The 25,341-nt window shown below is 36.9% G+C and overlaps 1 protein-coding gene across 1 annotated transcript in view; it reads right to left on the reverse strand.

Annotated features, from left to right (window-relative positions):
• LOC124775701 (kinesin-like protein KIF19) overlaps nucleotides 1-25,341 on the reverse strand; it is a 471,390-nt gene that overhangs the window by 19,432 nt on the left and 426,617 nt on the right. Inside the window, exons 13-15 of the mRNA XM_047250529.1 lie at nucleotides 19,858-19,959; nucleotides 13,738-13,872; nucleotides 12,688-12,762 (exon numbers count right to left, since the gene is read on the reverse strand). Coding sequence (XP_047106485.1) covers nucleotides 12,688-12,762; nucleotides 13,738-13,872; nucleotides 19,858-19,959 — 312 coding nt within the window. The remainder of the gene's footprint in view (nucleotides 1-12,687; nucleotides 12,763-13,737; nucleotides 13,873-19,857; nucleotides 19,960-25,341) is intronic.

The raw sequence follows: 25,341 nt of genomic DNA on the forward strand, positions 1-25,341 counted from the left end.
TGTTCTATCAGACTCAATGCCAGATGCAACTCTTTATTTTGCACCCATTGTAATCTAGTGCATTTGCAGTGACACTTTTCTTTGTATTCCAGTAGCAGTATATCTGAAGCCATAGACTCTTACCTGTGGCTAGGTGCCTGCTCTCTAATTGTTTAATTGGAGATGGCTGGTGATCCTGACACCATTTATCCTCTGGGCATTGTCCAGGTTTCTCCTCCTTAGTCAATATGTACCTACATTAATCTAATAATGAGGTCTGGCATGTTATGATAAATAAGTAGTATGACTCCACTGGGGGGGGGGGGGAGGGGGGGGGGGAGGTGGGGTATTGAATGCCCTAGATAGCCTCACGAAGCAAACCCCTCTGTCCTCAATGCAAAATTATTCTATGCCGCTCTACACAGAGTTAATGTGCGTGCACGCTGACTCTAAAACTGGATGTCACACTGTTCATGGTGGACAGTGATAGCTTGAAAGTATTGGTACTTGTTACCACAGGCACCTCATAAGAGGCCTTATCTACTACTTCAAATACATATTCCTGCAACCACACTTCTCATCAATATATTCCACAAGGTATCTGAAGACTACCTTTCTAGCTGTGGAGTTGTTGACTAATGTAAACACTGGATTTCAAGTTATGTGTGAATTACTCTTAAGCTGCACATAGGTAGTTTTGTGCACTACATATGTCAGTATGTTTTCTATACATGACTTCCTCATCTGCTCCATTGCACTAAAGGCTTTTTCCTCAAGAACAGTTATTCAGTTTACAGAAACCACTGCTAGAAAATCATCAGCATACACCTTGCCCCATATTCATCAGTATCCCAAACCGTAAAATTGTTATGAGGTCCCAGAAGAGAGATCCTGAGATTGACCTGTGAGCACTCCTCCTTGGCATGTTTAATCACTTTCAAATTTCCAGACTACCACTACACCACTCACCCACTGCTGTAATCATACAAGGTGTGACAAAGTATTGAAGGTACCTGCATTTATGAACAAATGTGAACTGAGAGAAAATGTGACTCTCGTTAACAAATAATTTGATAATTGTAGCTGAAAAACTAGCTGAACAATCAAAAGCAAGGTACAAACAATGACTATCCTTAGCAAATAATTTGATAATTGTGGCTGAAAAACTAGCTGAACAATCAAAAGGAAGGTAGAAACAATGAAAATTTTCCTGGAGGTGTGAGAGAAGAAAGAAATCTCTGTACAAGGCTTGTGCACAAGACCCATTCAAGATTCTGTGGTAAAATTTGTAATAGAGAATAAAATATTTTTTCATGAAATAATTCTTGTGCACTAGGTCTTTCTATTATGATTTGGTTTTAAGAAACTTTTATGGGTGAAGTTTGTTACTATTTTTAAATTATTTTGCTGAAATGAAAAATATTTAAGTCAGTACTGTGCCTTTTTGATAAATCTTGGGTACATCTGAAAAATATTCTACTTTTTTAAAATGAACATTTAATTTTATAGTTTATGATTAGAAAATATTTTGGAAAAGTTGGGTCTCTTAATGTATTTTGAGATTTTTGTGCTGTCTAGTTGTACGGAAATCTTTGTACTTGATTTTTGACATATTTGGGGAACTGCTGTACTATATTTGTGTGAATTTGTGTCTGTTTGGAAAAAGGTCAGATAGGTCAGACTTGATAGTAGCTGTTGTCATATTCTAGATTTACAGTTAGCATTTGAATATAATTATTATAGGAGAACTACAATGGCTTTTAAGATGAAATTTCTTGCATATTAACATATCTTGAGTATTTTCCAAACTACATTATGCTACTACACATGTCATTTAAGAAATGAGGCTGTTTTTCAGACCATATAGGCAGGATAAGTTTTGAAAATTATTAGAAGTGAGAGCTAGGAGTGATTCTGTGAGTAAACCTGATTACTGATGACAATATTTTTCAGAAGCACTTAATTGAAAAGAAATGTACTGGTTTGCTTTTTGTTTCATTATTGATACTCTGTGTTCAGAGTATTTTTGTAATGTGAAGTTGACAAGATGAGTATGATGATGCAATGTGTCTATGTGTAATGCAATGATGAAGCATTAGGGTGAAGTATTATGATAAGTTATTGATCTGATACAGGCTGTATTGAGGTATTATTGAATAGTGTTTTTGTGATGATAATGTGGAAGATGATGATGTCAGTGTTAGGAAACTTCATTCTGAATTGTGGTGGATCACGATCAGTTGCGTCACATCTTAGGTGTTTGTATTGTTGATTATGATGAAGGTTTATAATGTGTTTACTGTGGTTCTGATGGCTTTGAAAAAAGTTTGCTGACTACATCAAAAACTGTGTGGCAAAAACATGTCTTGTATTAATGATTGTTTGTGGAAAATATTTGTAGCACTATGATATATGCCGACTAGCATTTTGTACCACCAGAGTGATGTAACAAGACTCATTATTTTATTTATTTATTTTTCAAATAGAATAGGGTTCAACAAAAAAGTGAATAAGAAGTTAAAAAACTGTTATTGAAATATAAAAATTATGTAGAATTTTGGCATCTAGTGCAATACTAAAAATTTTTTCATTGTGTCGTAATTTGAATGAAATTGTTGTAAATTTTGTGGAACATCAACCTTCTGAAATATACTTTTGGTTGATGTAGATATGCTGTGAAACTACATGTAAGGAACATAATATCATTACTAAAGGAGATAAGAATTTTTTCATTTGATATTTATTTTTTCATTATTGTGTCTGATTAATAACAACATGCAAATTAGGTCTTTTTTAAACAAATGAAATGTCAGCATAATGTGTCAGTTCATTTATGTAATTTGTGTAACTGAATATCATTGTAGCCACAGCACTTACTCAATACTAAACATACATTACTTTCAGGGAACTTTTTTTTCAGAAACTTATTATTATTATTAGGTATGTTATGTTAAATGTTTGACTACAGTGGACTGTCAGATCAGAAATCTGCTCACATTTCATGCTTGCAAAATTCAAAATCCTAGTTGGGGGGGGGGGGGGGGGCGGAAGGGGGGAGATGGCGGAGGGGGGGGGGGGAGGGGGGGGGGTGCCTATCATAATTGAGCTTGTGAATGGGCCACTTGCACATTATATTGAACAACCCAGTACACTCCATATATTTACTATATGATACAGATAGTTCAAAACTGCAATCTTGAATTTCAGAGAGTTTCAGTGACATACATAAAGTACGTTAATTAAAAAAAAAAAAAAAAAAAAAAAAAAAAAAAAAAAAAAAAAAAAAAAAAAAAAAAAAAAAAAAAAAAAAACGAATTATTTTTTGGTTTTATTTCAAAACTTGGTTACCTAAATTTCATAGAGATTACAACCGCTTGTTATAGACTTTCAAATCTAAGGTTGGGTTCACATACACACAGCAAAAATGTTACCACTGCTAGTGGCATGCTGCAGCTGAAAGCAGTTGCACATGTGAACTGCCAGTTTCTAGTGGTGCAAATTAAGAAATGCATCTTCTGTCGTGCCACAAAAAGCTCAACTTGGTTGCACTTTGTTGTGCCATTTTTCTTCCACCACTGCTCCTTTGTAACAGTATTTCAAAATATGAGCATTCCATTGCAGTTATCGTTGAATCATTTGTTTCTCTACTCCATTCAATTTCAGTATATTTTTGTTTTATTATTGAATAAAGTGAGAAACAGTGGTTCGAAGGTACAAATTTGCAGCTTCTTGAGCCACAATAGTAGCAATTTATGTGTGTGTGTTGTGGGGCAAGGGGGAAGGGGGGGGGATGCAATATTTGCAAACCAATGATGTATCCCACAAACTAAAAATATTTTTGGATGAATAAATAAATAAACTTAATATGTGTAACAAAAAATGCAAGTTGTACAAACTTCATGATTTGCAACACCAGGCATTGTATGAATTGTGGGTTGTATGCAGGAAACATCTCCTAAATGTGATGTGGCAGCTGTTAAACTAAAAATTATTTGTCAAAATGCCTTTATCAATGAATATAATAAGATTTTAAAATCTTGGAAGAGTGATGTGTCTGACAATGTTATTTACATGCCAGATGTTGGTTAGTTTGCCACTACAGATAGCATTTTCGTCTCTGAGTGTTATTTCTTTCATAAATGTTTTTGCGGCCCCTGATTTATCCCTGTGCAAAATGTATTTTTGGATTCAACATTGGAGTTTTGTTTTCCTTGTATTTAATTCTTGTTGCAGCTCTAATTCCATAATCTGTAATATAGCATTCATAGCCACCCACATGATTTCAACTGGTGTCATATTGAAAACTGTCCAACTACACAGAATTTGTGGTTGCCTGTGTGAACAGTAGCTTGTGAGACCTCTACAGGAAGCCAAAAGCTGTGGTGCCACATTAGATGTGTGTGGGAACCTAGTTAACTACAGAAACAATTATTGATGAGAAATTAATTTGTTATTTAAAAGAATTTCTTTGACATACAAATTATCTTTGTCCTGTTTGGCAAGTTGCAAGTTAGAAGTTTCCAGGTAGTGACATGAGAAAGTTGGTTTTGTATTATACATGTGTTGTTTCACAGTTATAAATGTTTACTTGAAGCATAATCATTTGGAAAATATGGAATAAATGTGCTAATAGTAAATGTAAAAACCTGGAAATTTTATTATTTGTATTGGTATTCAGTATTAAATGAACCTAATAATCTTCTGTATCACTCAGGAATATTAATACCTCAAGACTGATGTTCCAACAATATGAATAAAATGTAATGATCTTCAACAAACAAAATAAGTTAAAATAATTACTTTCAATTTTTGTATCAGATATGTGTTGTTGTTAGGTATAAGTACAACACAACTAGTAGACTGAACACAACTTTATTCCATGGAAGCCTTAACAACTTGAACACAGTATTTAAGTAACATTCAGCAGAAACCAATTATGTATGCAAAGAGCTGTAGCAATAAATATAGAGAACTGAAGCTGAGCATAGCTCGGCTAGCCTTAAATAGACTGGGGCCCATGGTGGGCTCTGATGGTGATCTCTCTCTCTCTCTCTCTCTCTCTCTCTCTCTCTCTCTCTCTCTCTCTCACACACACACACACACACACACACACACACACACACACACACACTAGCCTGTGGTGCCCTCTGCAGATGACGTAGCACTGCCACACACAAGACCTTTGGAAAGTATGTACACGCATGAAACTGCATTCCTCCTGTCTTAGGAATAGCACAGATTTTTGAGAAGTCCACACTGTCCTCCTCATTTGCTGGGTTCTGGCTAAATTGTCATGCTGCAGTGGGAGTTTGCAGTCTGAAGTGCAATTCTGTGCCCACCTTCCCATGTCAAACCATGAAGCAACACTGGCAATGCTGGGGCTGTTTCCATGTCGATCTTGGGGATCAGCTCTGGTGATGATGCTTGAGGTGCTGATGATAGTCGTATCAGCAGTTGCTCATGAGTGGATGATGGAATCCCTGACAGTGGTGTCAGAAGCAACAGAGCACTGCTGGTTTAGCCACCATGGGTGATGCCCTTGCCCCTGCGGGAGTGGAGAACCAGCAGCAGCAGGTGATGTGATGCCCAATGTGGATGGGCTCAGAAGTGATGGCAGGCACCCGCCAATCAACATTAAGGTGAAGTTTGTGATGATATCTCAAGCAGAGCCTGTCATTCTTGTACACATTAAACAGCGGTTTCCCCTGATATCTGGTGATGACAGCAGAAATTCATTTAGGGTAAAGTCTGAAACTGTGTGCTCAGACAGCCACACCTGGCCGGAAGAGATACAGCACCTGCATGGGTTGGTGTCCAGGTGGAGGATGCAGGAGGTGTAGCTGTATCCTTGGCTGGGACCTGTGGAATAGCTCCTCTGGACTCTTCTTGCTGAATGGTGTGAAACAGTATGAGAAGAGAAATTGTTCTAAGGCAAGATCGGATGGAGAGATGGCAATATACTTTTTCACCTGAGTTTGGAATATTTACCCAAGGCATTCCACCTCACTATTAGATTGTGGATGGAATGGTGGGGTAAGGATGTGACAGATAGCATGGAAATCACAAATTGCTGCAAACTATTGCAATGAAACTTGTGGACCATTATTGGACACTAATGTTGTGGACAAGCCTATGAGTGAAAAAATTTTGGAGGAGGTTGAGACAGTGGTGGTTTAAATGTGGAAACACAATGAATGACGTAGAGAAAATGAGAATATGCATCAGTGACCAACAGCCAATAAGCATTGAGAAAGAGGCCAGTGAAATCCACATCCATATAGTCCATACATGGGATGGCATAAGCCAAGGAGACAGCAATGGCCAGGGAACTGCTTGGAGCTTTACACACTATTAATAGGGGGCAACCAGATGGATATGTCACCATACAGTCCATACCAAAACATGTGTGACTGGCCAACACTCTTATGGATGATACACTCCAATCTGCATATAATAAATGGAGAACCTCCGAGAGAAACACTGAGGGGACCACTACCCGAGGGGCCACATGATGTGTGTCTAAATGCAGGACACCATCTGCAACAGAGAACTGATGTCAAAAGATGTAATTATTACACAGGGGGTCAGCTACATGAGAAGGTGGTGGATCCAGCCAATCATGTTGTATGAATGTTATAATTTTCTGCAAAATGGGATCCAAAGTTACAGCTTTCATGATCCATGTGCTAATTACAGGAAAACCATCAACCATATGCTGTGTGGCAACATCAATGTGGAAACAAAGCAGTTGCTCCTGATCAAAATCTGGGCTCTGACCAGCCGGCAGGCAGGACAAAGCATCAGAATTTGCATGTTGATTCATAGGGCAAACATGACTGTCTTAGTTGTAATGTGAAAGGAAAAGAGCCCAACACTGAATACAATGTGCCACTTTATCTGGTAAGGATGCAGAAGGACTGAATAAGCAAACCAATGCTTGAGACTAGTGACCAGGTGGAATTTGGTACTGTAGAGAAAAACGTGGAATTTCTTCACAGCAAATGCAATGGCCAAAGCTTCCTTTTCTATCTGAGAGTACCTAGTTTAAGCAGGAGTCAGCATTTTTGAGGCCTAAATAATAGACCACTTGTAGCCTTTGTGATATCTGGTATCTGAGCCAGTACCATCTCCAACCCGTACTGTGATGCGCTCATTGCAAAGACCAAGTGGTGGCCTGGTTGGTATGTCACTAAGCAGGGCACAAACAGCAACACAGTCTTAAGGACGCAAAATGCGGTTTCACAAGCCAGTGACCAGTGAAAATGAGTCTCTTTGCACATTTAATGGCTGTGTGATTGTTGCTGGACCAGGAAAAAATCCATGGTAATAGGCAACTCTATCTAGAAAAACATGAAGTTCTTTGAGTGACATAGGGCATGGGAGTGACACGATTGCAGAAACATGTTCATGAAGGGGTTTGATACCCTTGCAAGAAACTTCAAACCCTAGATAAATGGTAGAAGGTTGTAAAAACTCTAAATTACACTTTAATCTAGTCTTTCAGAGTACACAAAAAAAGTATGGAAGCTTCGTAAAAATTTTAAAAAAAATAGCAGGAGTGCTGGCAACTACAAAAGACAACCTCAACTATTGTTACAAACAATAACATCAATGAAAAGTTTGTTTGGCACGACAGAAATAGCTGATAAAATGTTTACGGCCATATCTGTATCAGGATTGTTGTACTGAATTTTTGCATTACAAACAGAAGCAATGTGACCTTTTATGTTGCAATTATGATAGGTAGCCCTGCATTTTGGGCAGTCTGGGCACTCATGGATGATGAAACAATAAGGGCAAGATGAGAGAATGGAATGTGTGCCTTGCTGTTTGGTGACCTTGTTACTTTGTTGGTATGGCTGCTGCTGGGAGCAAGGCCAACCACCTTGACCCTGTGATCATGTGTAGGGCTCTGTGACCATGTTTTCACCCTGTGAGCTATCTGAAGCTTGGTGTGGAGGAAAGGGCTGGAGTACTGGCACTTCACTCCATGACTCAATTTGGTTACCCAAAGCTCGTAACACCTCAAATGATTGTGCAATAGCTAAAACCTCAGAGAGGGATGGATTTTCATACTGGAGGGCATGCTCTCACACCTCATGGTCCAGAGAGAAAAGAATGATAACATCTCTCACCAACTGATGTGTGTATGGCTCTTTATGTACATTGGACAGAAAATGACAGTGACAACTTAACCCATGGAGTTCAGCAGTGCAAGTGTGATGGGGTTGGGGTGGTTGTGTTATACAGAGGTAGAGCTCAACTCAGAGTGTAATAACATGGGTGAACTTACAGTAGTATTTTGAAAGAAGTTCACACATTTGGTTAAACATTATAGAATATGGATCCTGCAAAGGGGCAAGTTGACATAGGACTTGATACATTCTTGGCAATATCCATTAAAGGAACAAGGCATGACATAAAATAGCATCAATAATCCAAAAAGCTTGAAAGTGTTATCTTTCCTGCATGCATCCCATTCCTCAATAGACTCATCCTATGTTGAGAAAGGAAGCAGATAAAAAGTCGGGCCCTGGATGGCAAAACAGCAGGTGACACACACTGCGGAGTATACCGACTAGACCAAACAGCAGCCACTGATTGATGTACCTTAGTTTGATTGTACAGCACCTGTAATTGCTGGTGCAGTGCTGTGTAAAATGACTCTTGCTTTTGACCAAGCAAGATAAAATGTCCCCCATAACACTGTCAGCCATCATGGGAATAAACAGAGGACCAACCAAAGTAGAAATTTGTGTGGATAACTTGGTCACACTTGTCACCAATGATGATGTAATAAGGTACAAGTAGAACATGACCAGTAGACTGAACACAACTTCCACAGAAGCACTAATAACTTGAACACAGTTATTAAGCAATAATCAGCAGGAACAAATTATGTTCACAGAGAGCTGTAGCAATATACGAAGAAAATTGTGGCCGAGTGTACCTCAGCTGACCTTAAATAGACTGGGGCCCATGGCAGGCTCTGAAAGTGATCTCTCTCTCTCTCTCTCTCTCTCTCTCTCTCTCTCTCTCTCTCTCTCTCTCTCTCTCTCTCTCATACACACACACACACACACACACACACACACACACACACACACACACACACACACACACACACACACACACACACACACACACACAAACAGACACAAGTCTGAGGTGCCCTCTGCAGAAGGCATAACACTGCTACACAAGCGGCCCTTTGAAAGTACACACACATGTCACAGCAATACGAATTTCTGCCTGTCACCTCTGTTTTTCATTTGTTTAAGAAGAAGAAGCAAATTTACCTGAACCAGTTCATTGTAAAAGTGAGGTTTGGAAGGTATTTTGATTTTCTGATAATGTTCAATATATTGAGATATGATAGTGTTAGAAAGTCTGTCAGCTAAACATAGATGGTAGTTACTGTGAAAGATACTGCCAGGTGCTGTATGAGCAAATTGCAGCATTCACAATGCCTAATTGTCATGTTTGTTATGTGTCCCATGCTACCTCAGTCATCAGCCCACTTCTGACAATAAAATACAAAAGCATGTTTGCCTTTCCATAGTCCATATTTATAAATAACTAATGATAAAATTGCAAAGGGACAGAATGGCTAACCAGTGCTTATCTTCAGAAGGCAACATTCCAGGGCTATCAATAGACACATTTAAAAATGAGAAACCTATTTCTAGCTTTTAGAACTATTAGCTGTTTTCTCAGGAACAAAGGAGGCATAAGATGAAAAAGATCAGCCTGAAGGGGCAAGTAATTCAGACCCCAAGATGAGAGGGACCCATGTTGAGTATACTGGGAAATAAAGATGAAGGACGAGCCATCAGAGAGAGTTGGACCTACTGGTACTTTATTATTGGTATTTTAGTAAATACTGATAACAAATATTAAAGTTCTTAAATATTGTGAAAGTGTCATGTTATAATGATGGTGCTTTGGAATGGGAAACTGCAACAGGATTAGCTATAGCCAATAGCTAGATTCATAGAAAAAAAAGGGGTTATGAAGTACATGTACTCCATAACTTACGTTATCACATATCATTTTTATGAGGGTTGGTGACCAATGCTGAACTGATGGTAGGCCCGAACAAAGTTTCACACATGCAGTGCTTTCTGCTGCCTTTTCAGAAACGTACTGCAGTGTTGGTTTGATTCAGTTGTCACTCACCAGTCACTGAGAGCAGATCGCTGTGGCTGAGACAATTGTAGATCCTGTCAGTTGTGAAGTGCATGGTGTGATTTGATTTTTTCTGGTAAAACGACCTTCAGCAGCAGAAATCCATTGCAAGTTATGCATAATGTATGGACCTGAAATAAAACAAGTTCTAAAATTGTGTTGAATATTTCTAAGTGGCTGCACAAATGTTCATGATGAGCTGCAGAGTGGCAGACCCAGGATTTGGACTGATGACATTGTTGATCAAGTGAACCAAAAACTTTGAAGTGATCAGCAATTGACTCTTAGTGGTCTGGCTAATGAATCAATAATGTTGCTCGAACCTCAATTTACAGGATTACCACTGAACAGCTTGGATAGCACAAGATGTGTAAGAGGTGGGTCCCAAAAATGCTCACCTCTCAGCAAAAAGAGCAAAGAATGCATAAAGCATGGTGGTTTTCAGAGTGGTATAGACAAGATGTAGACAATTTATTTTCCCACATGGTTACATGTGACGAGATAGGGATATCATACACAAGTGCAGAATCACAACAAGACATTGCAGTAGCATCATCCAAGTTTAACCAAGCCAAAAAAGTGTAAGCAATCTCCTTTCTCAAATAGAGAAATGATAGATACCATTTCTTGGAATGAAAAGGGCATTCTTTTGATTGATTTCATGGACCTTGGGTCAACAATTATAACTGATGTATACTGTGAACTTCTAACCAATCTGAAATGTGCAGTCCAATATTGACACTGTAGGAAACTGTCGTTTGACATAATCTTCCTTCATAACAACATGTGCCTCCACATCACTACCAAAACCAAGGAGAAAACTCAAGGTTTTCATTGGGAACTTTTTGAGCACCTTCTGTACAGTCCCAACCTTGCACCAAGTGACTATTCCCTCTTCTTGCATTTGAAAAAGTGGTTGGGTGACAATGATTTCAAAAGGGTGATGAACACAAGACTGCCCTTACCAACTGGTTCAATTCCCATGCAGCAGACTTCTAAGCAGAGGGGTTAAAGAAGCTGGTGCAGCATTACACAAAGTGTATAGATGTAAATGGCAATTATGTGGAAAAGTAAGCAGCTATGTAGTAAAACATTACTGTAAGTAAAAACCTCTCATAAGCTTTTCTAAAAACATGCATCGCATATGTGCACTTGCTAGAGCCCATCCAAATGCATATATTTAATTATGTATTAATTAATGAAACTTCAATTTGAACATCCTATGTGTGCCTAAAGAACTGTAGAACATAACCACAACAAGAGCTATGGGGGCACCTCATGTAAAGTATGCAGAAGTAAAGAAGACCTTTGAGGAGCATAATAAGTGAAAGGCCTGTGATTTAATAATATTACTTTTGCTCAGTTTCAGTTGTGCCATGAAGGATAGTGGATTTTCTGTTAGTGGAGAGGCTACTTTGGATGACAAACAATGAGGTGAAAAATTGGATATTAAGTGAGAATTTATGTTAATTTCTCCAGACTCTGTCAGTATGATAGTCAAGGCTGGTTTAAGGCATAAGTGACACTCTTGGACAATCAAGCTGAGAGGGGTTCTAGATGTGCCACAGTTTTAAGATTTCTCTAAAGGACATAGAACAACTGGTAGTGACCACTTGGGGTGTCAAGTTTAGAGGGATGTCTAAGCACAAGATTTGTATATAGTGTGTTTCACAAATTAGTAATAAAAACTAACACAAGTGAATGTGTGTGAGGGATAAGAAGGATGGAGGGATGCCAAATGGTAAGTCGCTTGTGTGCAAAAATGTTCTCAAACCAGCCCTGGTGGCATTTATGAGGCAGTGTTACTCTTAGAAAAGGATCCATTCAGAATAAATGTACATCTAAAAATTGTATTTGTAGTTTAATTTCCAAAATAAAGGAGTAATTGCATTTACTAAATGATTTTTCAGTTATTGATCACTACTAATATTGCCCATGTGAATGGTATAACGGATTTAAATTGTTTTCACCACTGTACATAAACAGAACATGGAGGCATAACTTACCATACCACTGTCACATTTTCTTACTTTTAGCCTGTTTTTAACCATCATTAGAATGTATGTATTTATTGAAATATAAATATAGGATGATGTTTGCTATGTGGCAGCAGATCATACACAGATAGCCATGAACTATATTTCTTCTTTAGTTTTTAAAAAGTAAAACAGTAGCAGGAGGCTGCAGATGTGTGTGAAGTTGCATTTGTGTGAGTGTGTGTGTGTGTGCATGTGTGTCTATTGCTGACAAAGGCCTTTATGGCAGAAAGCTACAATTGTGTGAATCTTTTTGTTGTGCCTATTGTGACTCAGCGTCTCCACTATATGGTGAGTAGCAACTTTCCTTCTCTGGTATTGTTGCATTCCATCCTTAATTTTCCATTGTTTGATATAGTATAAAAAGTATGTTCAGAGAATTAAAAATAACATGCTGTTGGTATCAGGTGGTATATCAAAAACAACCATGACATATCCATTTATTTGTATCCCTACAGAGAGTGGAAGAAATGGAGAAACTTACACTTCATTTCGAGGTAGAGGACGTGGCAGACGTGATGATGGCACCATTTCTGTTGGACCAGGTGTCTGAGCCATCCTATTTTAATAGAAAAGCATACCACATATTTTAGATATAAAGTGTCATATGCTTCCTGAAAAAAATAAATTATAAATAACCAGGGAAGTGATTATGTTGGCCCCAAAGGACCTTCTTTGCTTTCTAAAGTCCTTTCACAAATGCAAAATGTTATCATAGATTGATTGCACTGAATAAATATGATATGTGGTAGATATGTTGATAAAAGTGTTTCGCCGCATCACTACAAGAGTTCATGATTATTACCACGGAGTTTTGGTTATAAGAAATATTGTAATAAATATTATAAGAGAACAGTAAATGGCTACAAAGTCTTTCTTTAACAGCCTCATCAAATTTGGACAAAATGCGAAGCCTGTAATGACTACCTACATCACTATCAGTCTGATTTGTTCTCTAATAATGATCCTGGACGCAATCACTAAAACCTTTTAATTTTATCTGAATTTGACATAGAAATTTAATTGAGAACTTTTAAGCTGATAAATGAAACTCCTAACTTAATTTAAGAAATGTGACATAATTTGAAAAATTCATTGTAGACAAATATAATAAAATGTACCAGACTAAGATATTTATTAATGAAATGTAGTGTGCTGCAGCTTTCACTTCTTAGATTTATATTATGGTTTTAGGCTGCAAAGCAGCTATGGTCATAAGCACTTTCACTTTTTAGCTTATCATATATATCATACCCTGTTTTATCATAATCTCAGTCATTCTACAACTCAAAGTATTTTAGAACTAGAGACTTACTCATAATAGTTATTAAGTTCTCACCTCTCTAACATGTCTCGTGTACTATTAGCTAAACAATACTCATAGGAAAAACTAATGCAGACTTCCAAGATAATTCTTCATGCCTGCATACAGTATGCTGTGAAATTTGGCGATGAGTAAAATATTTAATTATCTTTTAATAAAAGTAGTTTTTGTAATTAGTGCAAGATGTAGAATTTTAAGAGTTTGGTTCACCTGTGAGGCTGAGGTGGATTTGTGTTTATTGGTGGGAAGAGCACAGCAGATGGTGGGGAGCCTGCAAAGCGTCCCCCTACTGGTGGTGCTGTGATGGGTGGCAAAGAAGAAAGACTCCCATCAGACCCAGCAGAGCTGCAACACACACAGGTAATTTATATCATTTCAGTGAAAATGGAAAAGTAAATTTGTGATAAATGATTGCTAATGTACATCTGTCATAGTACTTAGATGTAATTCTACTCTGCAAACACTTCACAAAGGACGTCACTGTGGTAATAGTGGGTACGGCAGGCAACAGCATGGACGGGAATCTTAATAATTCAAGTGAGAGTGACCTGGTATAGAGAGATTCAGCAATAAGACATATCTGCCAGGAGAGCTAATTTAGAGGTGGAATGACTGCTCAGATCGGGTATGTGGTTTAATTATGGTGTGGTTTTTGTTGACTCTGTCGGTAGGTGGGACTATACTATGTATGACCTTCTTCTCAACGGGAGAGGGAAGGGAAAACTGTCTGAGCTAATAGAAGGAACTTAAGAGGGGCACTATCACATGTGGTGAAGTACCAGTGGTTACAAGAGACAGAATAACTGTTTTTTTTAGGGTAGAAAGGGCAGAAACAAAAGATGTTACAGGGACAGGTTGAAAATGATATTTATATTGATAAAACAGGCAGTCAGAAAGCAAATTTTAATGTACACTATTCATGCAAACACTCCCTTACTTAAACTGGAGATATTCTAGAAGTGACAGAAAAATTAGGTTCATCCAGTTGTAACTCAGCCAGGACACAAAATCAGTTATCCTTACTCCATCAGAAAATCTGATGATTGAGATGTAAGCTTAATGAATTGCTTATTTGTGTTGAAGAATTAGAGTTGAGAAAAGCAGTTGATATTATCTATCTCTCTGAACATCATTTGACACCTGATATAGACATGTTAAATGTTATAGGTTTCAAGTTAGCCTCTTACACCTGTAGAGAAAATATGGAAAAAGGAGGAGTTGGCACATTTGTCAGATATCAAGAATATTGATATTACTAAATTTTGCTCAGAGCAGCACTTAAAAGCTGGAGCAAGAGAAGTATAATTTCATAATAGGTCCTTTACAGTAACAATGTCATTCAATTTAATTCCTATTGTGGACTTTGTAACCAGAGAATGTAAATGCTGTGACTGGCATTCATAATTTCTTTGCAGACAAATCTAGTCATATCATAAAAACAACAGTAAATAGACTCTCTGTTCAAGACATGCTGCATCTTATACTAAGTGTTGAAACTTGTCAGGATATAAAAACTATTAAATTTTAGTACAGCACTATAATAAATCAGTCAAAAATTGAGAGAATTTTAGGAGATTCTTCTAAGACATGAAATGGATAGATGTTTACAATACTTCTGATTCAAATGAAAATATAAAGCATTCATTAATAAAGTTACTTCCTCATTTGAAAATTGTGTTGCCATAAAGGCAATTCAAATCAAATGGAAATCTAAAAATAAACCTTGGGCTACACAAGGAATAAAGGTATCATGTGGGACAAAAAGGAGACTGTATGTATTATCTAGGTGCAGCTCTGAAATTAACATCTAATGCATTACAAAGAATACTGCAAAATACTGAAGCAGGCAACCCAGAGATTTAAACAGTTTTATTACAAGGAAAGGATAATTACATCAGGTAAAAAAATAAAAACTATATAGGATATACTGAAGACAGAGACAGTTGGGGCCAGAAAGGAAGAGGAACAGATAGGTCTAAAAATAAATGAGATATTGGTAACAAGTGCATGTAATGTTGCAAACCTCTTAAACAAATACTTTCTTTGTGTTACTGACTGCTTGAGATTATCAGGTTCAATAAACAGTCCAATGGAATGTCTGATAACAGTCTCTACGAATAAGTTCAGTAAAATGGTAATGACACTTACATCTCCCAAAGAAGTAGCATCCATTATAAAATCATTAAAATCAAAGTATTCTAGTAGTTATGATAATATAACAATGAAGTTAATGAAAGAGTGCTCACGTGAGTTGAGTTCTATCTTAAGATATTTGTGTAATCAGTCTCTTATCAGTGGAATACTTCCAGACTGGCTAAAATATGCTGAAGTTAACCTCTTTACAATAAGGGGGGAGAAAGAGACACCATCAAACTACTGACCAATAGAAGGGGGAGAAAGGGATACCATCAAACTATTGATCAATTTTATTTTTGACAGTTTTGTCAAAAATATTTGAAAAGGTTGTGTTGAAGCATCTTCTTAAGGAACTGACTGCAAATAATATATTGTCCATGCCATACTTTGGGTTCCTTAAAGGTTCCATTATATAGAAGGCTATTTATCCATACAGTAACAATGTACTTATTTCATTAGGTAACAAATTAGAGGCTATTGGCATTTTCTGTGACCTGTAGAATCACAGCGTTTTCTTAAGTAAATTAGAATATTATGGTGCCACTGAGTGTGTTGCAAAATGGTTCAAGTCTTACCCAAATAACACGAAACAAAGGGTGTCAATGAAAAATAATTGTGGAGTAAACAATCAGTCTTCTTCTAACTGTGAATTAATTACATGTGGTGTTCCTCAAGGTTCCATCTTGAATTAATTGCTTTTGCTTGTGTGCATTAATGACCTCTTATCTGTTACATTGCTAGGTGCTAGGTTTGTTTTGTCTGCAGATGATGCAAACATTGCAATAAATAGCAAGTCATATACAGATTTAGAGATGGCTGTTAATCAAATTTTCACTGACATTAATAAATAGTTTGAAGCTCATTCACAGTTATTTAACTTTGAAAAGACCCATTATATGCACTTCAGCACCTGTAAGAGATATATTTATATCATGTATATAACATTTGAAGACATGCAGATCAAAGACGTTGACAGTGTTACATTGCTGTGATTACAACTCAATAATAAATTCAGTTGGGACGGGCATGAATGATGTCAGATGTAGGAGATATAAATATTTATAAAAAAAACTTGGATATTTTGTTTACTTTCATTGTGTTATGTCATGTGGGATCATATTCTAGTGTAACTCATCAAACTGAGCAAAAGTTTTTAGAATGTAAGATCATGTAATAAGACTCATTTGTGGTGCAGATTCAAGAACATCATGTAGAAAACTGTTCAAGGAACTGGTATTCTAACCACTATTTCTCAGTACATTTATTCCTTAATTAAATTTGCTGCAAATAATATGCCTCTATTTCCAGTCAATAGCTCAATACATAGTATCAGTAATATAATTAAGAATAATTTGCATTAAGCGCTAAAACTGCTTACCCTGGTCCAAACAGGGGTCCAGTATTCATGAATACACATTTTCAATAAATTGCCGGCAACCATTAAAAACTTGGTTTCAGATAAAGCACAATTCAAACCAAGTTTAAAAGACTGTTTGATGGATGAATATCTTATCAGGGACTATTAGACTAGCTTATGTAAAATTTTCTCTTTTAGATTTCAGTTTTGACTGCACTTGGTCACAACAGTTAAGGTTAGGTATTTTGTGTATGATAAATTTAGTGAAAGTGCAGAAATATATTTCATTCTGACAGTATATTAATTCTGTAAGCATTAGCAATTCTAGTTTACTGCAACTTATTCACATGTTTTGACACTCTCCTGACAAATGATTAGGGAAGTGAATATTATATTCATATGTTATATGTTTTTTATGCTTTACTTTCTGACACGTCCGCACCCACAAGAATCATCTCATTTCTGGGTCTATGTAATGAAAACTGAATCTAATCTAAAAGCATAGAGTATAGCTACAATTAATTCAAATAATACTAACCATGGAGGCATGTAAGAGATAATTGTATGTGTATCACATAGGCACATAATAGGTGGCTGTATACATAGAATCTAATCTAAAAGCATAGAGTATAGCTACAATTAATTCATGTAATACTAATCATGGAGGCATGTAAGAGGTAATTGTATGTGTATCACATAGGCACATAATAGGTGGCTGTATACGTAGTGTTTCACTAACAAGGTGAAGGTCTTGAGATGTGGGTCACTGATTTTAATTAAGTTTTGCAAGCACATTCTGTATTGAAAATAAAGAGACACATGTTTAGGCTTTTTGCTAGACACGCCCTGGTTTTTATTTTTTATTTTTTATATGAGGTCAAGGTTGATGACAGAAAAATGTATTTTCAATGTTTTACGTCAAAAAATCATCTAAAAACAAATATTTTTATTACTGTGATATCGGGTCAAAATCTAATAATGTTTGAGTTACTAATTCTATTTTCTTTTTATGCTGTAGCTTGGGTACCAATCATTCAATGAGGTCAGTGGTCATGCAGTCAAGGCAAGCCATTAGACTACCAGACTGGTGGTCCATGACCAATTCTTGTTTGTGGCTGCTTTTCTTTTCTTTTTATATTTTCTTCAGTGTATCTAATAATATTCTGATAATGGGAATACCTTTCCTTGTTATTTTGAAGCAAAACAAAGAAGGTGTAATTAATAATCAAATATTACATTGACAGTTATTTTCATCACAATACATGATATACTACAGTAGGACTTTCATGAAAATTATGCTCAACCAATCAGCACAGTGAAGGTAATGTCAGTAATATGTACCCCTCTTTTCAGTTGTGTGATGTTTACTTTTTCTGTCAGGTAAAGAATTTCATTGCATGACTTCAGAATCATGCAATACAAAAGCAAAGCAGAGAATTACAAGGCAGTGTCATCCAAGTCCATTTTTCAAGTTACGCTTTTATGCACTTGGTATGCATCCAAATTGATACCTGATACATCTGCTTTTTGCAATGTGAATTAGATATGTTTTCCACTAACAGTGTACCAGAAAACATGTCAATGTTATGAGATTTCATTCATGTGTTGTGCGTGGTGCAAGAAATATTTATGTTTTGCTTGTTTGTAAAATCCATTTGATGCCATTGGTTGTGAGAACACTCACAAATAGACTGTCAATTAGGATTATGCGAAATATATTCTAGATGTATTTTGTACTATGTTGCAGAATGAATATAACTGTTAATATATTATAAATACTTATTTAATTAATAATCACACCTCCTGATATTTTACTTTTAAAAAACTCCTGATGTTTTACTTTAAAAAAGGGGAGGAAGGGGAGAAAAGTATTCTGATTATCACAATATTATCATATACACTGAAAAAATGAAGAAAAGCCACAATCCAGGACCAAACACAGACCAGCAGTTTGGTAGTCTAGTGCCTTGACCACTCTAGACACGTAGAATGAAGAGACCCCAGATAAAGTATGAAAACACAAACATGTTAATAACTTAAACATTAGTAATTTCGGCAACTTGTGCGTTGATGGGGATGAAATGATGATGATTAGGACAACACAACACCCAGTCCCTGAGTGGAAAAAATCCCTGACCCAGCCGGGAATCGAACCAGGGCCCTTTGGATTGACATTCTGTCGTGCTGACCACTCAGCTACCGGGGGCGGACAGTTGTCAAAAATAAATAAAATTTTCAAGAATGGTTAACAATAGATCTTTTTTAGTTTTAAAATGTACTCAAGCACTTAAAATTGGTTTCAGTATGATATACTTTTAAGCAGTCTTGTATATAAGGCCTGCACTCCACTCTATTCCCACAAGTTTCCTACAGTTCTGTTATGAGACGCAATGCAAATGTTGAATGTCCATCTTCTGTAGACTTTTCAATGGCCTGAAAAACAGTAAATTCTTTATGAACTAAATTATTTACTATCCTTTTTTAAATATTGTCATGTTCCATTTTTCACTTTTTTCTCTATGAGAGTAGTTCTTGGTTCCTTGTGATTCGGTCACTTTCTGACAACGATTATACTACTGATTAGAACAGAAATTTATAGACTTAGCTGATAAAGTAGTGTTAACTGTCATTAAAAGATGGCAGAGCAGTACAGTTTTGTCTGTGAGATTTCAAGTAGTCAGTATATGGTCAGAGTACCATCAGCTACGTGACTCATGACCCATGTGCACATATTTGGGTTTTGGGATATAGAGGTGAAAAAAATTAAACATAATGGAATGGCAGCAGATGATAGAAAAATACACCAGTTACAGATGCTTTTTGTAAATGCGCACTACCTGCTAGGAGAAAGAACACTCATCTCACTGTCAGCTCTATGTGGCCAGGCATCTGGTTCCATGGAGAACCTTTGTGATCTATGGAATAATGGTTCCTCAGACCTGTGGAAAGAAGAGATTATCATTATGTCCATATCATTTAAGTCATTGAGAAGATTTTTTCATAGTTTTGTGAAAATTGTCACATTAATGTTTAATTTACTATGATGTCGTTTAACTTCAGAATTTTTTTTGGTAATATACCCCATTAGGCATGTTTAATCCGCTTTATTACAGTACCATTTGTTAGTCGTCACAATACCATGTGGGTAGGGCGAGGGGAGACACTTTATGTCCACCTTTTGAATATGCTGTAGTTTAGTCAATTACTTTAGATTTATAAATTTTGAAAAAAATATTTATTATTTTTAATTAATTCTTCTACCTGACTGCATAAATATTTAAAAATTTTCAGTTAAACTTTACCCTAAAATTTAAGTCTTAGTAGTAGATGCCACTTTCCCCAGTAAGTATCATATTCAATATTTTCAGGTTAAGGTCCTTACTTATACATTAATATCTGTTTAAAAAGTATGTTGTGAGTGAAAGTCAACAACAGTTAATGAAATTTACATTATTTAAATATTTTTTATAAGGGTAGGCATGAAGTAAACAGACAACCCCCTCCCTCCCCCCTCACCCCCTCACCTCCTCCTCTACCCTCCCACAACCACCACACAGTGTGTTGATGTTGCTAAGAATCTGCTGAAAGATACACTCTGAGACAAAACGAAAAACATTATGCACCATAAAAAAATTATCTGAATGGTACAGAAATTGGCAGATGTGATGTACATATACTAACAAACAAATATGATTATAATTTTAGAAAAAATGGATAATTTATACAAAAGAAAGAGCTTCACAGTCTGAGTAAGTTAATAATGTGTTGTTCCACCTCTTACCCTTATGGAAGCAGTTATTTGGCTTGGCACTGATTGATATAGTTGTTGTGTATCCTGGGGGATATTGCCCCAAATTCTGTCTGATTGGTGCATTAGATCATCAAATCCCAAGTTGGTTAGAAGGCACTGCTCATAATGCTCCAAATGTTTTCAATTGGGGAGGATCAGGTTACCTTGTTTCGCAACGTAGGTTTTGGCAAGCATGAAGATAAGCAGTATAAACTCTCACTATATGTGAGTGGACATTATCTTGCTGAAATGTAAGCTCTTGACAACTTCTATTAAGGACAACAAAATGTGGCATAGGATATCATCAATGTCCTCCTTTGCTGCAAGGATGCCATGGATGGCAAACAAAGGGGTCTGATATGAAAAGAAATGGTTCCCCAGGCCATCACTCCTGGTCATTTGGCAGTATGGCTGGTGATAGTCAGTTTGGTATCCAACCACCAGTCTGGGGTATTTCCAGACACATCTACAGTCTGGAATCTCATTGACTGGAGTAGAATTGTCTTCAGTGAAGACATGTCTGGAGATGTCCCAGACAGTTTTGGGATAACAACCTGACTGTCACCTACCATACAGCCAGACAACAGTGGGTGATGATTTGGAGTGCCATATCTTTTCATATCAGGACCCATTTTATTGTCATCTTCATCACCTTCACAGCACAGTGGTATGTCAACAATATTCTACATTCTATTTTGTTGCCTTTCTTGGCAAGTCGTCCTGGGCTTACGTTTCAGGAAGATAATGCCCACCTACATGCAGTAAGTTTCCACTGCTTATCTTTGTGCTTGTCAAACCCAATCTTGACCAGCAAGATCATTGAGCTATACTCTCTTGATAGGTTGTGGTATGTCTTCCTCATGCCATCTTTGTCTGAAGTGGAAGGCAAGTCATTTTGATGTAAAAAGGTGGCAGAGCGAGGAGTGAGTAGGATGGCAGCAGCTGGTGGGGCAGGAAGGAATGTTCAGGTAGGGTTTTTTATTATTTGAGCTCTATCAGATGACTGGACTTCAGTATTCTACCTGGGTCTGTGTGTCCCAGAAATTTTTTTTTTTTCCTGGCAGCTCCAGAGGACATGAGGTGGCTGAAGTTATTCCTACTGTGGAAGTCTGTGTTTGTGGCATCTTGATTAAGATGGAAGCATGGCATCTTAATACTATGGCGAGGTACCTTACTTCTCTTAGTGAATTTGGACACAGTGTGAGGTCCACAAACTGTTCCATTCTGTTCTGTGGCAGATACAGATAAACCTCAAGGGGGGGCGCTAAAGATATCTTCAGCTACCTTTACTTTTCTGTGGCAGATACAGAAAAACCTCAAGGAGGGGGCCCTAAAGATATCTTGAGCTACCTTTACTTTTGCAATAATAAGAAATAATCAAGTCACATGCAAAGTTTAAGAAAGTTTTATTTAAACTGATTATACACATATACAAGACAATGCCATCTTATGACATAAAAAAGTTACAATTGTGGTTCTCTTCCTCAAATGATGAATTCTATGCAGCTATTCATCCAGGTAAATTGGTTAATTATATTGTCAATAAGTCAATCAATGTCAGGATGAGTGTTCAACAGAGCTAAGCTATTAAGTAGATCCTCCTGTTGATCTCAGCCATGTCTTTGTACGCCGTAGTGTTGAAAAACTTCTTTCTACCGTAGCAATAGATGCATGTACACAAGCAACTATTTTGTACAGCATGTGCAAAGTAGGATAGTCAGATCTAGGACAAACAGACAATGCTAACATAACAGAATCATGATTATTAAGGGAATTTATGCTTGTTTTCATGTATTGAAGAATCTCTCCCATTAGTCTCTTTTTAATCACAAAACATTAGAATATTTGCAACAAATCTTGAACAAATGCCAGACAGAATAATGTATTGAGATCACTAGAATGGCTGCAACTTTTCTCATAGGTATGTGTTATCTATTAATGTGCCAAACAGAAATGTATAAAATACGATGATGTGGACGCATGGGTTACATAGGAAATTACAACTACTCGATAACTCAATTCTGTGAAGTCAACTAATGAAAGAAATGAACAAATAGCATGTGGGCTGACTGGTGGGGGCAGCATGGGTGGCAGTGCGGCATGGATGGCAAGGGTGGAGGGTAGGGAGGCTGTGTGCCCTGCGCACCCTCATATATATATCCGCCACTGATTCTATTGTCTTCTCTAATGTGTCACTGTCTGCTTATACACCTTACCCACCTTCATGGCTATTAGAACTCTAAAAATGCCCACTCAATTTTCCTGTTTGCTAATCTCCGTAGTGGGTACATTGAGCGCAAGTTCAAGACTCCTGCATGTTTTTGTACCAACTCCTTACTGAACCACCAATAAATCTGTGATTTTCTGTAATTAATACATAGTGTTTTTTTTTACCTTCTTGTGTATAATAGCTTTGTGGACTTTGGTTTAAGTTACCTCATTTATTGCTGTGAATAGCTTTTATGCTTGCTAGTGAACTAGTTAATTCTGGGACAAAATGATTAATGCCAGTTGCTTGGTATTTAAGGTACTGTCTGCTCATGTAATCAAAGTTTGTTGGCAGTCATTTGCATCCATTCAAATCTTGAAGATTTTCCATTCTGCATGGTGGCCTCTTGCCACCATTACACAATTGGGCTTTGTTCTGAAATTGAATTATGATTGGCGAGTGAATCCTCTTATCTCCTTGTTGCGACTTCAGTGTGAGTTCGGTAATAAGCCCCCCCCCCCCCTCCCCTTTTTTTAATATTGGAGGGCTTGATTTCTCTTTCTTTATTGGTGTTGTAGGTGTGTTATTACACTCTTAGCCATTTTGTGCTTAGTTTCGTGACTGAGGGGTTTAAGACCATTTACAATTTAATGATTTGTTGAACATAAAGATCCTATTTCTTGCCAGGTAATACTAGCAGTTACTAGTGCCATGTGCAGAATTGCCTAGATTTATCACAAAACTGTACTTGGGTGGACAAAAAATTGACACAATATTGTACCTTCCATGGCATTTTTATTATGTATTTTTTGAAATGTGTGTGTCTCCTTTTGGGGAACTCAATGTAAATTTTAAGGTTATTGTTTTATTAAATTTTTATTTCTTTGGTGAGTGGCGTTGGCGAACATTCTGTGACACCAAGCAAATTGTAAATCAGTAAACTGCTGTCAAAAAATATGATAAAGTGAATTGTTAAATTGTTTGTCACACAAATTCTTCTTGTTGTAGCTGTCACATTGAATCATAGGTACTGTAAAAAAAATTTATTGTTCTCCTGTTACATAAGCTTGTACTAAAATGTTTTGACATCCTAATAATTACATGTTATCTCATGATAGGAACTGAAACTTAGTGATAAGCAATTAATTCTCAAGAAACTGCAACAAATTTCCTTGCTTCATTGATGTGGTTGTTGAAAGTATTGGCTTCCATAACTGTGATAGTTAAGTGCAAAGCTTATTGGTTGTCTTTGAACACAGATATTTTCCTAACCACATACAACATTCAGGGTTTCCTATGTTTTTAACAGTATAACTTGGGTCAGGGTAGCAGTGTATTAAAGTCATATTTGAATGCAAAATAAACTCTGCACCTCATGTTGGGGAAGTAAATATTTATGAAATTCTCTTGAGATTTGTTGTTGTTAGTCTTAATGTGTTTTTTAATTAATTGTTGAAAGCTTAGAAGTAAATTTTTCTTAATTGCTTTGAATCATCTTTTAAGTACAAAATGTTAAATAAATATTTTGGCCATAAATGATGTTCAACCTTACTTGGGCTTAGTCCTTTCCCTCCTAGATAACCTCACACAACAGCTGTGTACCATTTTGTAGCACATCATAGTTCTCTTTGGGTGTAGGGTGTTTGTACGGTACTGAACATAATTTATACAAGATTTCTTTTTTGCATAATTGATTGTTGTAACTAGGTGTGTTTTTTTTTTTTCTTTTTTTTCAAATCCATTGCCTTCAAGATGGAGCCTCAAAATGTGACTAGAGTGGGGGTTTGAGAACAAGCAAGACGATCCAAAACCTTCTGGGTGATGTGGACATTTTTGAGTTGTCTGGGCAACTGCAGGCAGTGGCAAGTATACTGGTGCAGGTAACAGTGGAGCTGATTGGGCACGTAACTGTCACCACGCAGCACTGCTCTACTTATCTATCTGAATTCAAGGAAAACTTGAACCTTTTAAAATATGGTATTCCATCACGTCATCAGATTTATCATATGCAGGCTCAAATTATGCACTGACTGTGGAGGATAGAGGACCTTGTTGTGGTTGCTGTTGATCCCATATTTCAACCTTTTGTCAAGCAACTGCATAGCAAAACAATTAACTTGCAAATTGGTTTGAGTAACTTAGAGGAGGGAGGCAGGCAGGTTGGTGGAGAGGTAGATTTTGAGGTTGTCTAAAGGGTGGTAGTTCTTCCAGGAGTTGGAAGTTGGGAGGTGGAGAATACTTTAAGTGCTCTTTGCTAAGTTGCCTAATCTTTTTGCAAGAAAGCTTTTGTGTGGGGTAGAGTGGCTCAGCATCAATACCCAG

The sequence above is a fragment of the Schistocerca piceifrons genome, chromosome 2, assembly GCF_021461385.2.
Source record: "Schistocerca piceifrons isolate TAMUIC-IGC-003096 chromosome 2, iqSchPice1.1, whole genome shotgun sequence".
NCBI classification, from domain to species: Eukaryota; Metazoa; Arthropoda; class Insecta; order Orthoptera; family Acrididae; genus Schistocerca; species Schistocerca piceifrons.